Here is a 16,583-nt window from a genome sequence, read left to right as displayed (position 1 = left end):
TCCAGAAGCAACCTAGACAGGATATTTCTGCCCTGATCTATTAAAATCTCCTGGAGGAGACCCACCCATGCATGCCGATACATAAGAGCATTAGCCACCTTCTTGGCCCTGACTGTACATAAAGCAAAATTTTCAGGGTACCTTGTGGCCTATTGTCATAACACCAAAATGTACCTGTTCCTTGCCATGTTCCTTTCCAAAAGATCTACTATGTCCATTTCTATCCTCTCAAATGGTGTATCAGTTATGATGGGCATTCATTGGTATAACATTTATCATTGATAATTTATTTGACTGGATTGCTGAGGACCATCGTATTTATATATATATATATATATATCTTGAGCCACAGAGAATCAACCTGGGGACCAAAGAACAATTTTTTGTTAATTATTTATTGTACCTGTCACAGCACGGCCACCTCCTCCAAGACTCCTCACCATGTTCGAGTGACATGTTTGCATGTCTCCATCGCCACACCCCTACCTTGTTAATTTGTCATGTGTCACACCTGTCCTTAGTTATCATCCTTGTTAGTAGGTGTATTTAAAGCCTTTTAACTGTTATGCTTTGTCGGTGTTTGACCCTGTGTGTTTCATGTGGCATGCCTCACTGTAAGTATGTCTAGTTTATTTGTTTGCTACATCAGTTTTGTCTAGTGTAGCTTGTCTTTGTTTTTTGTGCTTTGTTTCATTTTTGTTTTTGATTTAAATAAATACGTCTATTTATCACAGAAACTTGCCTTGGCATCCTACATCCTCATAATGTCTCATTACAGTACCTAGATACTTATGTTCATTAAGCCACTCAATGGCCATTTCTTTGATAATGGTATTGTCCTGAACATCGGGTTTTTGTCTAAAATCAATAATCATATCTTTAGCTGTGCAGAAATATAAAAAAGCCTCATCACACCATTTGATAAAATCATTAATGACACTGCCAAACCTCACACCATTAAGGTTTTATCAACGTTAAAAAACGTAAGCTTCCTCAAATAAAGCAAACGCTGTAGGCCATTTTACACAGAGAATCAATCTGGGTGTAAACGACTATTAGTCAATTATTGTATTATATTTATTAACCCACTCAACCCTCATGTCTGTGATACTGGTCGTGTCTTGAACATTGGGTTTTTGTCTGAAGTCATAGTCACAGTACAATCCCATTCCCACTGCAGTGGGAGTTCACAGTTGATGGTTCATTGTGACCATTAATGTTTTTATTGTTTATCGTTTGTTTTTTATGTTAAGAAGTGTCTGTCTGTGCGTCCTGCCCCTTGCCCTGTGGCACTCGGGCTGTCACACTTATCTTTAGTGTTGGCAGCAGGCATATATAAAAAAGCCTCTTCATACCATGGGATAAAATCATTCGTGATAGGAGTGTTACCAAACCTCACAACACTGACATTCTGGAGTAGGAACTAAATGCATTTTATGCTCATTTTCGATATCCTCCAACATGAGTTAACTTCACAGCACATGCTGGTGTCACCACCCTCTCTGTGTCTGAAGAGGATGTACAGGGGAGTTTCAGGAAAATTAACACACAAAAATTAACAGGCAGAAATCTGCTGGGCAACCAGCATTAAGGTTGTGTATTAACTAAGGTTGTGTGAAGACCAGCTGACAGCAATGTTTACTCCTCTCCTCCTGTTTGTTGCCCAAAAGGATGCTTCAAAAACTCAGTGACTGTTCCTCTATCTAAGTCTTCCAAAGTGTCATGCCAAAATGATTGGCAGCCTGTTGCCCTGGCACCCATGGTGACAAAATGCTTTGAATGGCAGGTCAAGGACCTCATTTGTTCCGTGCTGCTGATCACACTTGACCCATTGCATCCTATTGTCAGAATAGGTCTACTGCTAGTGAAACAGCCTTTGCAATGCACACTGTCCTCACACACCTGGATCAGTGGGATGTATACGTGAGATCGTGAACATAAATTAAATTTCTGCATTCAACACTATAGTTTATTCCACACACCAACTATGTCTAAATGACACAATTTATACCTGTATCCTGAACGTCCCATCATACAGGTGCTGGGTGGTCAGACTGGGCAGTGTTACCTCCTCACCTCTCACACTCAACACAGGGGCTCCTCAGGGATGTGTACTGAGCCATCTCCTGTACTCCATCTACATGCATGACTGACCCACTGATCACGTGGTGCAGCCTGCCATGTGCATTGGGAGTTCACGGTTCACCGTGTTCAATGTGAATGCCTTGTTTGTTGCACCTCCCCCTTGTTAACACACACGTGCACCTTGTTCTTTGTTTCATGTGTGTTTGTGTTTAAACCCCTTTGTGTTGTACTATAGTGTTGGTCATTTTTGTCCCGATTAGTCCCTCCCAGCTCCCACGTTTTCCCTGTCTTGAGTATTTTAGTTCCATGCCATAGTTTCGTTTTCTCTGCCCCTCGTTTGAATTTCCACACCTGTGCCTCATTTAGTTCACGTATTTAAACCCTGCCTTGTGGCCTTGGTCTTGGCTGGTCATTGTGATTGTTTACTTCATTGCGTTTGTGTTTGGTGGCTGTTTTTGAAAACCCGTATATGCATGTATTTAAGTTTGTACTCCGTGCCTTCGTGTTTCCTAGCCTTTGTTATAGCTTGCTTCCCCTGTTTGCCTTCGTGTGTTTTGTTTGTTTGATCATGTATACCCGTAAACTCCATATTGGTTCAATGACCCTGGACTACCCTAACGGCCACAACTCTGGATTTGCCCCTAATAAATCTCGCTCTTCTCCGCACATGCATCCACCTCCTTACCGCTGACTGTTAAAATTTTTCAGGTTCATGTTTTTGTTAGCCTGTAATGTAAGTTCTTCTACCCGTTGTCCTTTATTGCTCGTATCACGCCGTACTGCATGTTATATGTGAGTGCCATATTGTTTATCCTTCTTGTCATGTGTGACTAAATGTCTGTTTACAAGGTGTGTGTGTCCTGCTGCTTGCCCTGCGGCACTCGGACCGTCACGCTGTGTAGCCAGTAGCATCTGTAACATTGTGAAATATGCTGATCGTACAACAGTGGTGGGCCTCATCTCCGATGGCGATGAAATGGCATATGAGGAAGACATCAGAGCCCTGAGACACTGTTGCCAGGGGAACTGCCTCTCCCTCCACGTGGCAAAGAGAACAGAAAAACTACTGAACTGACAGGGAATGAATGACAGCAGGTCATACGAGTTCATTCATTCATTTTATTACGGAAGTCCCCATTGGAGCAATTTATTTGCAGCATAGTCGAAAAATAATTTTCACATCTAAAACAGTATAACAAAAAACAACATATGGTACAAATCTGTCATGGATTCAGTAATATGATAACTGATGTGATGAAATAATTATTTATACATATATGTTTTCTTTGAGGGCATTGTACATTTAAGTGGCAGATGACAGAAGACAAAAATCAAAGGGTATTAGATGCTGGATGACCCAGAAGATAGCCCAGGCCTTACATACAACCCTTCTGTCATGCTGCTCAGTTATACTTCTCTGCTATTCTCTAATGATCTGGCTAGCTTGGTTGATAATGCTATTTAGACTTTTTGTGCTTCAAATTCAAATTATGAAACCACCAAAACATACATACACACACACACACACACACACACACAAACAAAGCAGGCTCTATAAAAGTATTGTACAACATTTCCATTAAGGTTTTATCAACATCAAAAAAACCTAAGCTTCCTCAAACAAAACAAAGGCTGTAGGCCATTTTATACAGAGAATCTGTACTGTTGTGCAAATAACTATTTATTGTCAATTATTGTAATATATTTATATTTATCAACCCACTCAACCATCATGTCTGTGATAACGGCTGTGTCCTGAACATTGGGTTTTTGTCTAAAGTCATATTGTCACCGTATGCTCCCTTCCCACTGATCAAGTGGTACAGCCTGCCACGTGCAGTGGGAGTTGACTCTTGACGGTTCGTTGTGACTTGTGTCTTGTTTATAACCATGCCCCCACCCTTGTTAGCACACACCTGCACCTGGTTCTTCATTTCATTTGTGTATTTAAACCCTTGTGTGTGTGTGTATTGTGATGTTGGTCATTGTACATGTACACGTTCATGTTAGTGTTAGTGTGCATTGTTTACTGGTTGTACTCGTTGTTCATGTTTCTGCCAGTGCCTATGTTCACGCTGCACTGGATTGTTACATGTGAGTGCTGTTAATGTTCTATTGTTTATCATTTGTTTTTTACATTAAGAAGTGTTTGTCTGTGCATTCTGCTACTTGCACAGCAGCACTTGGGCTGTCAAACATATCTTTGGGTTTGGCTGCGTGCATATATAAAAAAGCCTCATCACACCATTTGATAAAATCATTCATGACAGTTGTTGCCAAACCTCACACTCCTGACATTCTGGAGGAGGAACTCAATGCATTATATGCTCATTTTTGACATCCTTCACCATGAGACAACATCACAACACATGCTGGTGTCACCACCCTCTCTGTCTGAAGAGGACGTACAGGGGTGTTTCAGCAAAATTAACACACAAATCTGGTTGTGTATTAAAATTGTTCATGGTTGTGTATTAAAAATGTGTGAAGACCAGCTGATAACAGTGTTCACTCTTCTCCTCCTGTTTGTTGCTGTCGTTCCTGAATCCCCAGTCTGCTAGTCTTAAAGTTAAACATTCAAATATAAAGATGCAGACTTCAGAATCAGTGAGAGAGAATAGCGGGTTCTGTCCTTTATTGCAGGTTAACGTTTACAAGCATTATTAAGGCACCATCCAGAGAATGTCTAAGAATCAAACACAGAACCCACATTTTTAAACATTTGGCAGAAGTGATTATGTATTCACCCCACCTTCTTTTACATATTAGTGATTGCATTTGCCACCATTACATCCAAACCATACATTAGTCAATATATGTAAACTGATATTCAATACCCACGCCAGTTGGAACCTGTTACGACCACATTCCAAGAGAACACCTCTCTTGACCTGATCCTAAAGAAGCTTGTTTTTTATATGGTCCTGAGCCTGGTGGAGAGACCACGTCTTACAGTAATCTGATAACTGATATGATGAAATAACTATTTGTACATATATGTTTTCTTTGAGGGTATTGTACATTTGAATGGCAGATGGGAGAAGACAAAAATCAAAGGGTATTAGATGCTGGATGACCCAGAAGATAGCCCAGGCCTTAGATACAACCCTTCTGTCACACTGCTCAGCAACACTTCTCTCCAATGATCTTGCTAGCTTGGTTGATAATGCTATTTAGACTTTTTGTGCTTCACATTCAAGTTACAAAAATACAAAGCAGGCTCTATAAAAGACTTGTACAACATTTCCATTAAGGTTTTATCAACAACAAAAAAACCTAAGCTTCCTCAAACAAAACAAATGCTGTAGGACATTTTATACAGAGAATCTGTACTGTTGTGCAAATAACTATTTATTGTCAATTATTGTAATATATTTATATTTATCAACCCACTCAACCATCATGTCTGTGATAACGGCTGTGTCCTGAACATTGGGTTTTTGTCTAAAGTCATATTGTCACCGTATGCTCCCTTCCCACTGATCAGGTGGTACGGCCTGCCACGTGCAGTGGGAGTTGACTGTTGACGGTTCGTTGTGACTTGTGTCTTGTTTGTAACCATGCCCCCACCCTTGTTAGCACACACCTGCACCCGGTTCTTCATTTCACTTATGTATTTAAACCCTTGTGTGTGTGTGTGTGTGTGTGTGTGTGTGTATTGTGATGTTGGTCATTGTATGTGTACACGTTCGTTAGTGTTAGTGTGCATTGTTTACTGGTTGTACTCGTTGTTCATGTTTCTGCCAGTGCCTATGTTCACGCTGCGCTGGATTGTTACATGTGAGTGCTGTTAATGTTTTATTGTTTATCATTTGTTTTTTACATTAAGAAGTGTTTGTGCGTTCTGCTACTTGCACTGCGGCACTTGGGCTGTCAAACATATCTTTGGGTTTGGCTGCATGCGTATATAAAAAAGCCTCATCACACCATTTGATAAAATCATTCATGACAGTTGTTGCCAAACCTCACACTCCTGACATTCTGGAGGAGGAACTCAATGCATTTTATGCTCATTTTTGCTCATCAGCAAAATTAACACACAAATCTGGTTGTGTATTAAAATTGTTCATGGTTGTGTATTAAAAATGTGTGAAGACCAGCTGATAACAGTGTTCATTCTTCTCCTGTTTGTTGCTGTCGTTCCTAAATCCCCAGTCTGCTAGTCTTAAAGTTAAACATTCAAATATAAAGATGCAGACTTCAGAATCAGTGAGAGAGAATAGCGGGTTCTGTCCTTTATTGCAGGTTAACGTTTACAAGCATTATTAAGGCACCATCCAGAGAATGTCTAAGAATCAAACACAGAACCCACATTTTTAAACATTTGGCAGAAGTGATTATGTATTCACCCCACCTTCTTTTACATATTAGTGATTGCATTTGCCACCATTACATCCAAACCATACATTAGTCAATATATGTAAACTGATATTCAATACCCACACCAGTTGGAACCTGTTATGACCACATTCCAAGAGAACACCTCTCTTGACCTGATCCTAAAGAAGCTTGTTTTTTTATATGGTCCTGAGCCTGGTGGAGAGACCACGTCTTACCCTGATATATGGGCCTGATGGGCCAGACCTCCGCCACCTACCAGCAGCAACTGTCATTGCCGAGCTGTTTCTGGGCTCTGTTCTGTATCCCGGAGCGTCCCAATATGATCAGGTAAGCACGCTTCATGTTAAAGCGATTACTGCTGTATCACCACAAACTACGGAATCAACCGAGGCTGATTTCATGATAGTGAGTTGTGTTTTTGGTCCAGATCGCCTGATATCATCCTGGGTCTCCCATTCTGAGAGGCCGTCGATATGTGGTCGCTGGGCTGAGTCACTGCTGCGCTGTTTTTGGGCTCTGCCCTGTATCCCAATATGATCAGGTAAGTACACGCCTTTGAGCTGTGCCTTGTCTGTTTCACGCTTCTGTCCGCTCTTGGGCTTTGAGTCACGAAGTGCCGTAGAATTTTGCTGATATAGGGTCTGTTTTTCTACTTTCTTTTCAGACTTTTCTCACTGTGTAACAAAGACGTAAATCTTGTTTGCTAGAAGAGTGACCTAGTGTTGCTTAATGGCAACGGCCTTTGTTCTTTCTAACTGTGCAGCTTGTTAGGGAGTCCATAATGGCTAGCAAAGAAAAGACTGAATGTTTTTTTGTGAATTAACAAAACGTGACCCGAGTGTGATTTGGGGGCCCCTTACAACTGAGGTGTATTTGCTGTCTTGGCTAGCTCATTTTTAGGATTAATATAAATAATAAGAGTCTGTATGGACTGTTTTATTTTATATGTGCACTTTGAAAATGGAAGGATGAAAGCCAAATAAAGTCATAACCCTCATGCTGTGTGGTGTCTGCAGATCCGTTACATCTCCCAGACGCAGGGCCTACCAGCAGAGTACCTGCTTTGCGAAGGCACCAAGAGAAGCTACTATTTCCACAGGTGCCCAGACTCCAGCTACCCCCTGTGGAGACTCAAGGTTCGCCAGTCTTCCAATGCCATATACCATGTGTTTGTTTCATAAGGGATGCAACTTGTCTGCTGGCCTGAGGGCATGTTGCTATATTGACAAAAACCAAGTAACTGCAAAATCTTTAAATAGCACAATACATCAGCACAGTCAAAGATGAATTAACCACACTAAGTCCCACTTAAGCGTGCTTCAGCATAAACAAGCAAACACTGCAGTATTGATTATTTCTGGGGAAAGAGAAAAATATACTAATCTTAAAGGGCAGCTTAAATGTGCGACCTTTTATCTTGTCTACTGGCTAGGTTCAAATATGTGCAGGTCGACATTCCACTTTATGACACTATTCCTGCCTATTATTTACCTTTTTGCCATGGAAAGAATTCTGTCGATATAGTGTGATCATTTATATTATTTCAATTAAGCATAATCAGAGTGATGTGGAGGCAAAACATGGATGATTTATATCCGTTTGATGGTGTTGAGCCTTCTTTCCATAAGGTTAAAGGGGGGAAAATCATCAACACTGAGAGCAAGTTGTGAAGTTAATTAGCTAGCTAGCGTTAGCTAAATAAGAGATTTGTGATTGTGCTTTTTTTAAACCTACTGCTGTTTTAGTTTCAATTTAGAATATAGCCCCCATCTAGATCTGCATGGCATTAGTTTAGTTAGTGGTCCTGTATACATCTTCCCCTTCAGATTCCTTTAGTGGGATCTCCCACTACAAGAATGTAAAATTTGAGAATCACGCGTGGGGCAAGAGCAGCTACTACTTGCGCATCCCTGGTCGTTGGACTCAGCCGGGGATGCCCAGACCCTCGGATCCGGGGTTCAATTCAACCGATGGTTTACCTGCCCTAATCTTTTCCCTCTCTGGAGTCTCGGGCAAAGCTTTGCCGTCATCTTCTTCCTCATCCAGGTGGCGGGTGAAGGTGAGACATCGGCCGCGCGGCATACCGACGCCTGTCGGAAGCGGGGTAGCCTGAAGAGTAAGCAAGACGAGGCACAGCAGCGACATCGTACAGATCCTGGAGGAGCTCTCCACCCCTTCGTTGTATAAGCCCATGACCAGGGGTGGGGGAACCACCTCTTCCACCCAGTCCATTTCAAACTCCGCATCAAAAGAGAGCAGCAACTCCCTGAGCCATTGCAAGTACCAGCTGGTGCAGAATGAGATCCTCCGCTCCATCTCCAACAGCTACGAGGTGGTGGACGTCCTTGGTCACAGAAGTTTTGGCCTGGTTTGCCTAGTTCTCGGAGCGAGGCACCAATGAAATGGTTGCCATCAAGATCCTGAAAAATCATCTGTTCTATGCTCGACAGGACCAAATTGAGGTGGGAAAGCTGTGCCCAATTTAATTGATCTTTTGATATGGCCTAGAATCAGCTGTAGCCCTGATTCTAACATTGCTTGTTTCAGTTTTACAACATGTGATCTGTTGGCATCAGATGTGCTAACTCACACTGTGGAATTTGTATACAGGGTAGCACAAAAATACTTGTTTGCTATCAGCAGAATAGTTCTAATTTGAGGCATCAGTAGGAAAGAGGTCAAATAACACATGGACAGCTTGAAGCTTACTATAAAAATAATGCTTAGCTACAATTGCATAAGCTATGCCTGTTTGGATGTGCATAAAATATTAATTATTGTTATGAAAAAGCATTAATCTGCATTGTTTGAACATCAAGAGCAAAGCAAGTTCATGGGTTATTTCCAAGGGACCATTTCCCTCTGGATAAGGGCATCTGCCAGAACCTGTAAAAGTGAATGGTTGAAGGGAGGTACACAATAAAAGTGCTTGATGCTATTGAAGGTAAAGTAGGCCATTTGCCCACAGCATCAAACTTTAAAAGCTGTGTGCACATAGCTCAGTCTTAACGCGCATCCCGTCTTCCCTCCTTTGCTCCTCCTCAGGTGAGCATACTGAGACGGCTGAGCTGGGAGAACGCAGACGAGTTCAACTTCGTCTGCACGTACGAGTGCTTCCAGCACAAGAACCACGTGGGTCTGGGGCAGAGCCTCTACAACTTCCTGAAGGACAGCATGTTCAGTCCGCTGCTGCTGAAGTGCATCCGGCCCGTGCTGCAGCATGTCGCCACGGTGCTCATGAAGCTGAAGAGCCTGGGCCTGATCCACACCGACCAAATGCCAAATGCCATGTGTTTGTTTCATAAGGGATGTAGCTTAATGATTTCATGTAACAATGTTGGAGCCGAATGGTTTGTTTTTTCTTTTCCTGAGGAGCATGAACCGGAGTTTGGCATCAATCCCAAAGAGACTAGGAAATGCATTTTCACCTGCTTTGACGACATGATGCAGGTTATTTGGGTTTTTGTGTGCATAACCGCATGCATTTCTTTACTGTTGTGACGTGAAATTGAAGAACAGCTCCTGCAGCTCAAATTATCGAGCAGGTAGAGCAAGGTGCTAGCTCACAGCTCGAGCGTTCGTGCGGTCACAATAAGTAACACACGCAAGTCCTAGAGAACAGCGTCTGTGAAAGGCAGAGCAGTGCAAAGTAATTTGCTGCATGTTAGGTGCATCAGCACCCTCTGCTGGTCCATAATATGACAACCATGGGTCTGTCGCACAGGTCAATATGACCAGTCTGGAAGGCACTGAGGTCTTGGCTGAGAAGGCCGACCGGCGGGAGGTCATCGACCTGCTCAAGAAGATGCTCACGCTAGATGCTGACAAAAGGAAGACCCTGAACCACCTGTGTCACCATGACCCACCTCTTCCAGTTTCAGGCCTTCCAATCTACACGTCACAGTGTATTTACATTTTTTAAGGAACACCATCTTAATTTAGAAATCCAGATGGCATCACAGATTCTCTGGTAGTCCTGTAACTTGCTCCCTGCCCGTGTCTCTCTCTCGCTGCCGGTATGAAATCTTGCTACCGGATCATGGAGCTCTGCAAGTGGCAGTGTGCAGGCTTCGATGGCAGCAAGAGCCTGTCTGGCAGTGGGGGTGGGTCTGGGGGCACCGTCAAACCATCGCAACCCGTCATCTCCAATACGCCTAGCCTGGCTGTCAGCATCATCACCATCCCCGGCGACTCAGAGGACGAGGACGACTCCTAGGTCCCGCTCACCAGGTGCCCTCGCCATGACGCCTCACACACCTGCTGCTCAGTCTTTTTAAGTCCATTATGAAATCCTTCCTAACAGTTTCCCTGCTTTTGTGGTTTAATCCTTCTTCCCCTTCCTTAGCCCTACCTCCCAGCTGCAGCGTGAGCCAGAGGGTGGAGGTCATCGGCCGTGGGACCGTGCAGAACTCTGACTCTTCCACGTGCAGCCCGCTCAGCCCCAAGTGCCTGCCCAACTCCATGGAGAGTGCCGCCGACCTGCCCGAATCACTGGCCGTGGTCATGCCTTCGGTGAAGGCCTCGCCCTGGGAGGGTTTCATTCCTAAATCCCCAGTCAGCTGTTAAACATTCAAATATAAAATAAAGATGCAGACTTCAGAACTAGCAGAAGAGAATAACTGGTCCTGTCCTTTATTGCATTTTTATACTGATGTTGATGGTTTGGGGCTGCGTAAAATGTAAAAATTATTAGGCTGTACTTGTCCTGAATTAATTTATTTTAACCATATTAGATGCGAGTCCTTGACCAGCATGTCAGTCAAAGCTTCATCCAGTTTCTCGTCACCCTTTTAAGAACAGAACACACTGCAACATCTCAATTCTAAAAGGTTAAAGGTTATTTGGTTGTACTATTCTATTGATCCTATAGATCAGTGACCATCAATAAGAAATGATCAAGCAGTTTTACTGGTTGTGTGTCTGTAAAGAACTACAGATTCAGTGACCTTTTTTGTTCAAGATTAATTGTCATGCAAATAATTGTTATTAACGCTTTGTCTGTTTAATTCAACTATTATACCATCAACCTAATATTTTAAAAGGGCTGGCAACTTTCTACATCAGATTACTACATGTGTGTGAAGTACAGGTGCTGTAGCTATACGGAATACAAATGTAACCTAATTATAACATATGTGTGGCCTGTGAATATTTGAGGCCCTAGTGGGTCATTCCTTTTATATACATATCTCAGAGTAAGAGGGAACCAGGCACATCAATTGAAAATATATGTATTTCTCTTTTTTAAACTTCCAGCCGTACGCACACACTTGTATGCGTGCAGTACGCAGAAACTAAATATTACACATAATACGGCAGTGGCTGTTTGGAAATTTTTAAAAACAAACAAAAAACGACTATGGCTCCAACACTGTAGTATAAAGGATTACAATTAGAAAGCATCTTGTAAAATGATCGTTGCCCTGTTGTACCTGTACTTACTTTGTACATGTAGGCTGAACACTGGAACATGTGTGCTCACTCACAGCAGCTACACAAATAAACAAACAAGACAGAAAAGAACATTCACTTTTCCACTGACCGTATACAATTATTTTCCATTTCCCTCATTACAAAACCGTTAACAAACTCCGGTTGGTCCTAAACAGGTAGAAAGGTTCATGAAGGCGAACCTGCTAGACTGATGGAAAACGTCCACCTTTACTACGGCTAAAACAAATCTGAAATCTTTACCTTGTTGTTAAGATCATAATCCAAATTGGTTTTTTTTCACCTGTTTCTCAACACTCACGAAATGGCAAGCCACAGGAGTACAATTTTCCTTGTTCATTTCTTTAGTAATCCGTTAATCTCGCTTCTTCTCGCGATGCCAACACCTGCTTGTCTTAAAGGTACCACGACCTATTTGTGCCACCAGCTCTGTGTAGACACAACGGATAATCATCCGGTTACCTTACAACCAAAAATGCATCTAAAATAAACACCAGAAATCTGAATTAGGGGTGATGTGCATAAGTGCATTAACTCTTTGTAGGACTGCTCGATAGGTTGGATAACAACAGAGCACTTGTCCCGCCACATAAGCGAAATGAACGCCTGCCTAGGACTCCAAGTGGCCACTAGATGGCTCCCAAGAGCTCTTAAATTGATTGATTTATTTATAGTCCTATGCTATGCCAAAGGCGACTCCGATTTCTGCTTAGGGCTCCATACAGGCCTGGGACAGCCCTGGCATCACAGTGTCGTGCACTGGAAAACCATCAAACCTGTTAACTATGCTACCAGGATTTTTTATGTAACTGTAAAAATAAACTGCAAACAAAGTTCTTTTACAACTTTGATCCAGTTTCATTTCATGGTTGCCAAAATGCTGCCAATCACAGCAATTAAAAATTGCCTTATTGGTTGTGCCAGTGTTCTAAAACAAAACTGGCAGACTTGCCCTGTTTCTGGTTACAAAAAAATGGTAACACCAATTTTCAGATTACATCATCACACAGTAGTAATGAGTTCATGAATTTCTTTAATGAGAAAATTAAGTACATTAGAGATAACATTAAGAGTATTAAGAGTAAGAGTATTAATCCTTTTCACCAGTCCAAGAGCTAGAACTCCCATCTTTGATCTCATGCTCAAAATCATCCACTTGTTTACTAGATTCACTACCCACAAACTTTCTTAAGGAAATCCTACCTGAAGTAATAGAACCTTTTCTAAATTTAATAAACTCCTCCTTGAACCTTGGCTACATCCCTAACCCATTCAAATTAGCAGTAATCAGACCATTTATCAAAAAATCTAACCTCGACCCATGTCAGCTGTCAAACTACATCCCAATCTCAAAACTTCCACTTATTTCCAAGATCCTAGAAAAAGCTGTAGCTCTAGGTCAGCAGCTAAACTCATATCTGAATCAGTACCAGATACATGAAGTCTTTCCGTCAGGGTTTAGGCCTAATCACAGTACAGAAACAGCACCAGTTAAAGTAGTTAATGGCCTGTTGTTGGCTTCTGACCAGGGTTATGTCTCTTTGCTTATATTGCTTGATCTGAGTACAGCATTTGACACTATAGATCACAACATTTTACTAGATAGACTCGAAAATGTTGTTGGGATTAGGGCAATAGCCCTTTTCTGGTTTAAATCTTATCTAGCAGGTCGCTACCAGTTTCTAGGTCTTCACTCTCTAATTACTCATTGAACCTCAATGGTCTCCCAATCACATCTTCCCTAACCATTAAAGATCTTGTAAATAATATTTCTAGGACCTTAATATTTCTCCACCTTAGGAACATTTCAAAGATTAGGAACGCACTTCTCACATTATGCAGAAAAGGTAGTCCATGCATTTATTATTTCAAGATTGGTCTACTGTATTGCTTTACTATCTGGCTGTATCATTAAGTGCCTAAATAAGCTTCAGCTAGTTCAAAATGCAGCAGCCAAAGTTCTTACTAGAACTAGAATGTATGATCATGTCACTCCTATCTTAGCTACTTTACACTGGCTCCCAGTAAAATTTCATATTGTTTATAAAATACTTCTAATAACCTACAAATCACTGAATGGTCTTGCCCCACAGTACCTTAGAAAACTCTTAGTGCATTACAATCCACCACGTCTGCTTAGATCAAAAGGTGTGAGCTCTTTACTAGTACCAAGAATAAGAAAATCTACCGCAGGGGGCAGAGCCTTTTCCCATAAAGCTCCCACACTATGAAATAACCTTCCTGTAAATGTTCGAGACTTAGGAACGGTCTCAACATGTAAGGCTAGGCTGAAAACCTATCTGTAGTAGTTATTAACTACTTCCCATCTTAGGTAAATATGTACATCTGTGGCTCCATGGGCATTGAGAATTATGGTAAACTGGGATGTTATGATGCTGTCAGTTCACCTCACTTTGTCACTCAAGTTTCTTGACTGAGAGTGGCGGAGTGCTGATGTTCCAGGATGTGCTCATGCCTGTGTTTCCTTATGGCTCTATTCTATTAGCTGTGCTAGAGTCCATCTTTGCACATTATAGTCCCTTAATTTACACACCCTCGTACCTGGACATGCTTAATAATCTAGTCTCTCTTTCTGCTGAGGTACACCTACTTCAGATATCATGATGTTACTCAACCTCAACCTCTCACCTGCCATGGCTACTCCGACCACCCCCTGATGTCCCTTGCTGTAGCCCACCACATGTCCACCTCAGCCAACTATTTCTCCATTGACCTTAATGGACGTTCTCTTGCGGGATGAGTTTTGGACACATGCACACCATTGGGATAAGACTAAGACCTCTAGAGAATTGGATTAGACATTAACTGCTTTTTTTTTTTTTCATTTTTTCTTTCTTTTTCTCTTAAAACTGTTGTCGGCCAGAGGAGGATGGAGCCCCCCTTTGAGTCTTGGTTCCTCTAAAGGTTTTTCCTTGACACTGTCAACCTTGGCTTGCTCACTGGGGGCTTGGAAATTTGTAAAACTGCTTTGTGACAACATCTGTTGTAAAAAAAAAAAAGCACTATATGAATAAATTTTGATTTTGATAAATAACATAAATGCAACATAGAAAATACTGCCTGAATGTTGCCTAACAGATGGAGAGAGAGAGAGAGGTAAATAAAGAAGAGAAGAAGAAGGATAGGGAAATAGAGAAAAAGAGAGAGCTAGCCCAAGGGACAGATTTCACCAAACCTAACTTCTTATTCCTTCATACTACCTGAACTGTCTGAGTGTGCTGATCAGGCCCTCACAAGGACTGCATGGTCCACGCAAAGCTTTCCATCAAAGAGGAAAAGACCAATGGCAGTCTTCATTCCCAAAGAGCAGAATGCCAATACCATATAGTAGACTTGCCCTTCTCACTGTTCTGAAGAAGAGGCTATGACATTATTAGTAAAACATCACTGTCTGTGTGCACGCTATCTTAGTCAACTAACTTTGAACAGTGACTACAAGTGAGACAGACATTGGGGTCATACCAAATTGAAAAGCCTTTGAAGGCTATCCTTTGATGAAAGTCTTCCGATAATTCATCAAGATTGGCCAACTCCTTCTATAAATCTTATAAACGTTGTGTGCATAGTCCTTGGAAAATTAACTATGAGAGGTGTGCCTGGCTAACAACTGGCCTGCAGCATACACACAACATTTGTTTCTTCAATTGTATCTGCATTTTGAAGAAGACTGAGCTGTATTTTGGAATCCAAACAATGTCAATTGGGGGGACAGGGTATTGCCTAAGGGGTACCTGCTTTATGCACTGCACACCAGTAATACACACACATTCAGCCTCAACACATACAGGAATGTAGCAGAGCAGATAGCAGAAGAAAGAACTTACCTTCACCAGTACACAATACAGCTTTAACCTTCAATGTGACCTTTAGTCAGTGACCTTCAATTTCCCATCATTCTCACCACAGAGCTTCTGTCCTCTTACTCTCCTGCCAAAATAAAAGAATGATGTTTTGCCCAACAATCCCAGTCTCTTTTTTGCCAAGAGACCGGCTTCGTAAAGCTACTACCCAGTCCATTAGCATATTCTGACAAACACTGCAGTGATCTACAATGCAGTCATTTTGCAGGGCCGCTAAAGTAGCACACACTGTACTACCAAATATGAGATAACTTGGGCCAACCCCAATGCAGTCTTGTAATAAATACCTCCGTGGCAGCTAAGATTTCCAGGTTTAGTTAAAATGTTCAATTGCCGGCATATAATTACCTCCAACCTAGCATACCCTGAAAATAATCTCACCCCAGTATTTAGAGTTGTACTCTGATAAATGCCCCACACAGCATTTAAAGTAGTGTCAAACCCTAATAAATGTCTCAAAGCTGATTAGAATAGTATCATACCTAGATAAATACCCAACCCTGGCACTGAGAGTAGAGGTGACTCGAAAAATACCCAAGCCCATATTTTCTAATTTTCTGTCTGTCACAGCTGTACTGCCTATGACTCTACATACTTGTTTGCTTAAGTTCAACACACTTACTGTACAACAGGGAATTACAAAGAACCTGTGTCCTAACTCTTAGATATTCTATTGTTATTTGGAAAGATGCACCAGTAGCACAAAGAAAAGGGATTTCTAAGTCAGTTAACGACTTTCGAAAAGGCTCATACAATGCGCACTTTGCTTTAAATGTACCTCCACTGACATCTGCTGGTTAAGGTTTGCTTTTGCAAAGTGAATGT

The 16,583-nt window shown here is 41.8% G+C and overlaps 2 protein-coding genes and 1 long non-coding RNA gene across 4 annotated transcripts; 2 read left to right on the top strand and 1 right to left on the bottom strand.

Moving 5' to 3' along the window:
- Window positions 1–6,611: 6,611 nt before the first annotated feature.
- LOC145653111 (homeodomain-interacting protein kinase 1-like) lies at window positions 6,612–9,944 on the top strand. 2 transcript variants are annotated; one of them, XM_081705767.1, is made up of 6 exons: window positions 6,612–6,753; window positions 6,854–6,967; window positions 7,443–7,562; window positions 8,473–8,627; window positions 8,752–8,888; window positions 9,472–9,944. In XM_081705767.1, the coding sequence occupies exons 5-6, from the start codon at window positions 8,829–8,831 to the stop codon at window positions 9,925–9,927; spliced, it is 516 nt and encodes a 171-aa protein (XP_081561893.1). In that variant the 5' UTR covers window positions 6,612–6,753; window positions 6,854–6,967; window positions 7,443–7,562; window positions 8,473–8,627; window positions 8,752–8,828; the 3' UTR covers window positions 9,928–9,944. The 2 variants fall into 2 exon arrangements, with proteins under 2 accessions (XP_081561893.1, XP_081561894.1); XM_081705768.1 differs by having other exon boundaries at window positions 6,619–6,753; window positions 6,833–6,967.
- Window positions 7,455–12,225, bottom strand: LOC118240356 (uncharacterized). Its single transcript, XR_004775348.2, has 3 exons — window positions 12,121–12,225; window positions 11,869–11,917; window positions 7,455–10,985 (listed from the first exon to the last, which is right to left on the bottom strand). It is a non-coding gene; the product is annotated as an uncharacterized LOC118240356 (long non-coding RNA).
- On the top strand, window positions 10,500–11,067 carry LOC145653112 (uncharacterized). The gene is made up of 2 exons (XM_081705769.1): window positions 10,500–10,656; window positions 10,772–11,067. The coding sequence occupies exons 1-2, from the start codon at window positions 10,500–10,502 to the stop codon at window positions 10,990–10,992; spliced, it is 378 nt and encodes a 125-aa protein (XP_081561895.1). The 3' UTR covers window positions 10,993–11,067.
- Window positions 12,226–16,583: the final 4,358 nt, after the last annotated feature.

This window comes from Electrophorus electricus, chromosome 22, assembly GCF_041902795.1.
Source record: "Electrophorus electricus isolate QZ-2024a chromosome 22, ASM4190279v1, whole genome shotgun sequence".
Taxonomy (NCBI): Eukaryota; Metazoa; Chordata; class Actinopteri; order Gymnotiformes; family Gymnotidae; genus Electrophorus; species Electrophorus electricus.
Note: the sequence above shows the minus strand (reverse complement) of the source record. Positions and strands in the feature narration are given on the sequence as shown.

Excerpts from the sequence above, each read along its gene's own strand:
- LOC145653112 (XM_081705769.1), top strand. The coding sequence starts at position 10,500 with ATGGCAGCAAGAGCCTGTCTGGCAGTGGGGGTGGGTCTGGGGGCACCG. Across the intron at positions 10,657-10,771 it reads TCCTAGGTCCCGCTCACCAG|CCCTACCTCCCAGCTGCAGC; the intron begins GTGCCCTCGCCA and ends CCCCTTCCTTAG.
- LOC145653111 (XM_081705767.1), top strand. The coding sequence starts at position 8,829 with ATGGTTGCCATCAAGATCCTGAAAAATCATCTGTTCTATGCTCGACAG. Across the intron at positions 8,889-9,471 it reads CTCGACAGGACCAAATTGAG|GTGAGCATACTGAGACGGCT; the intron begins GTGGGAAAGCTG and ends GCTCCTCCTCAG.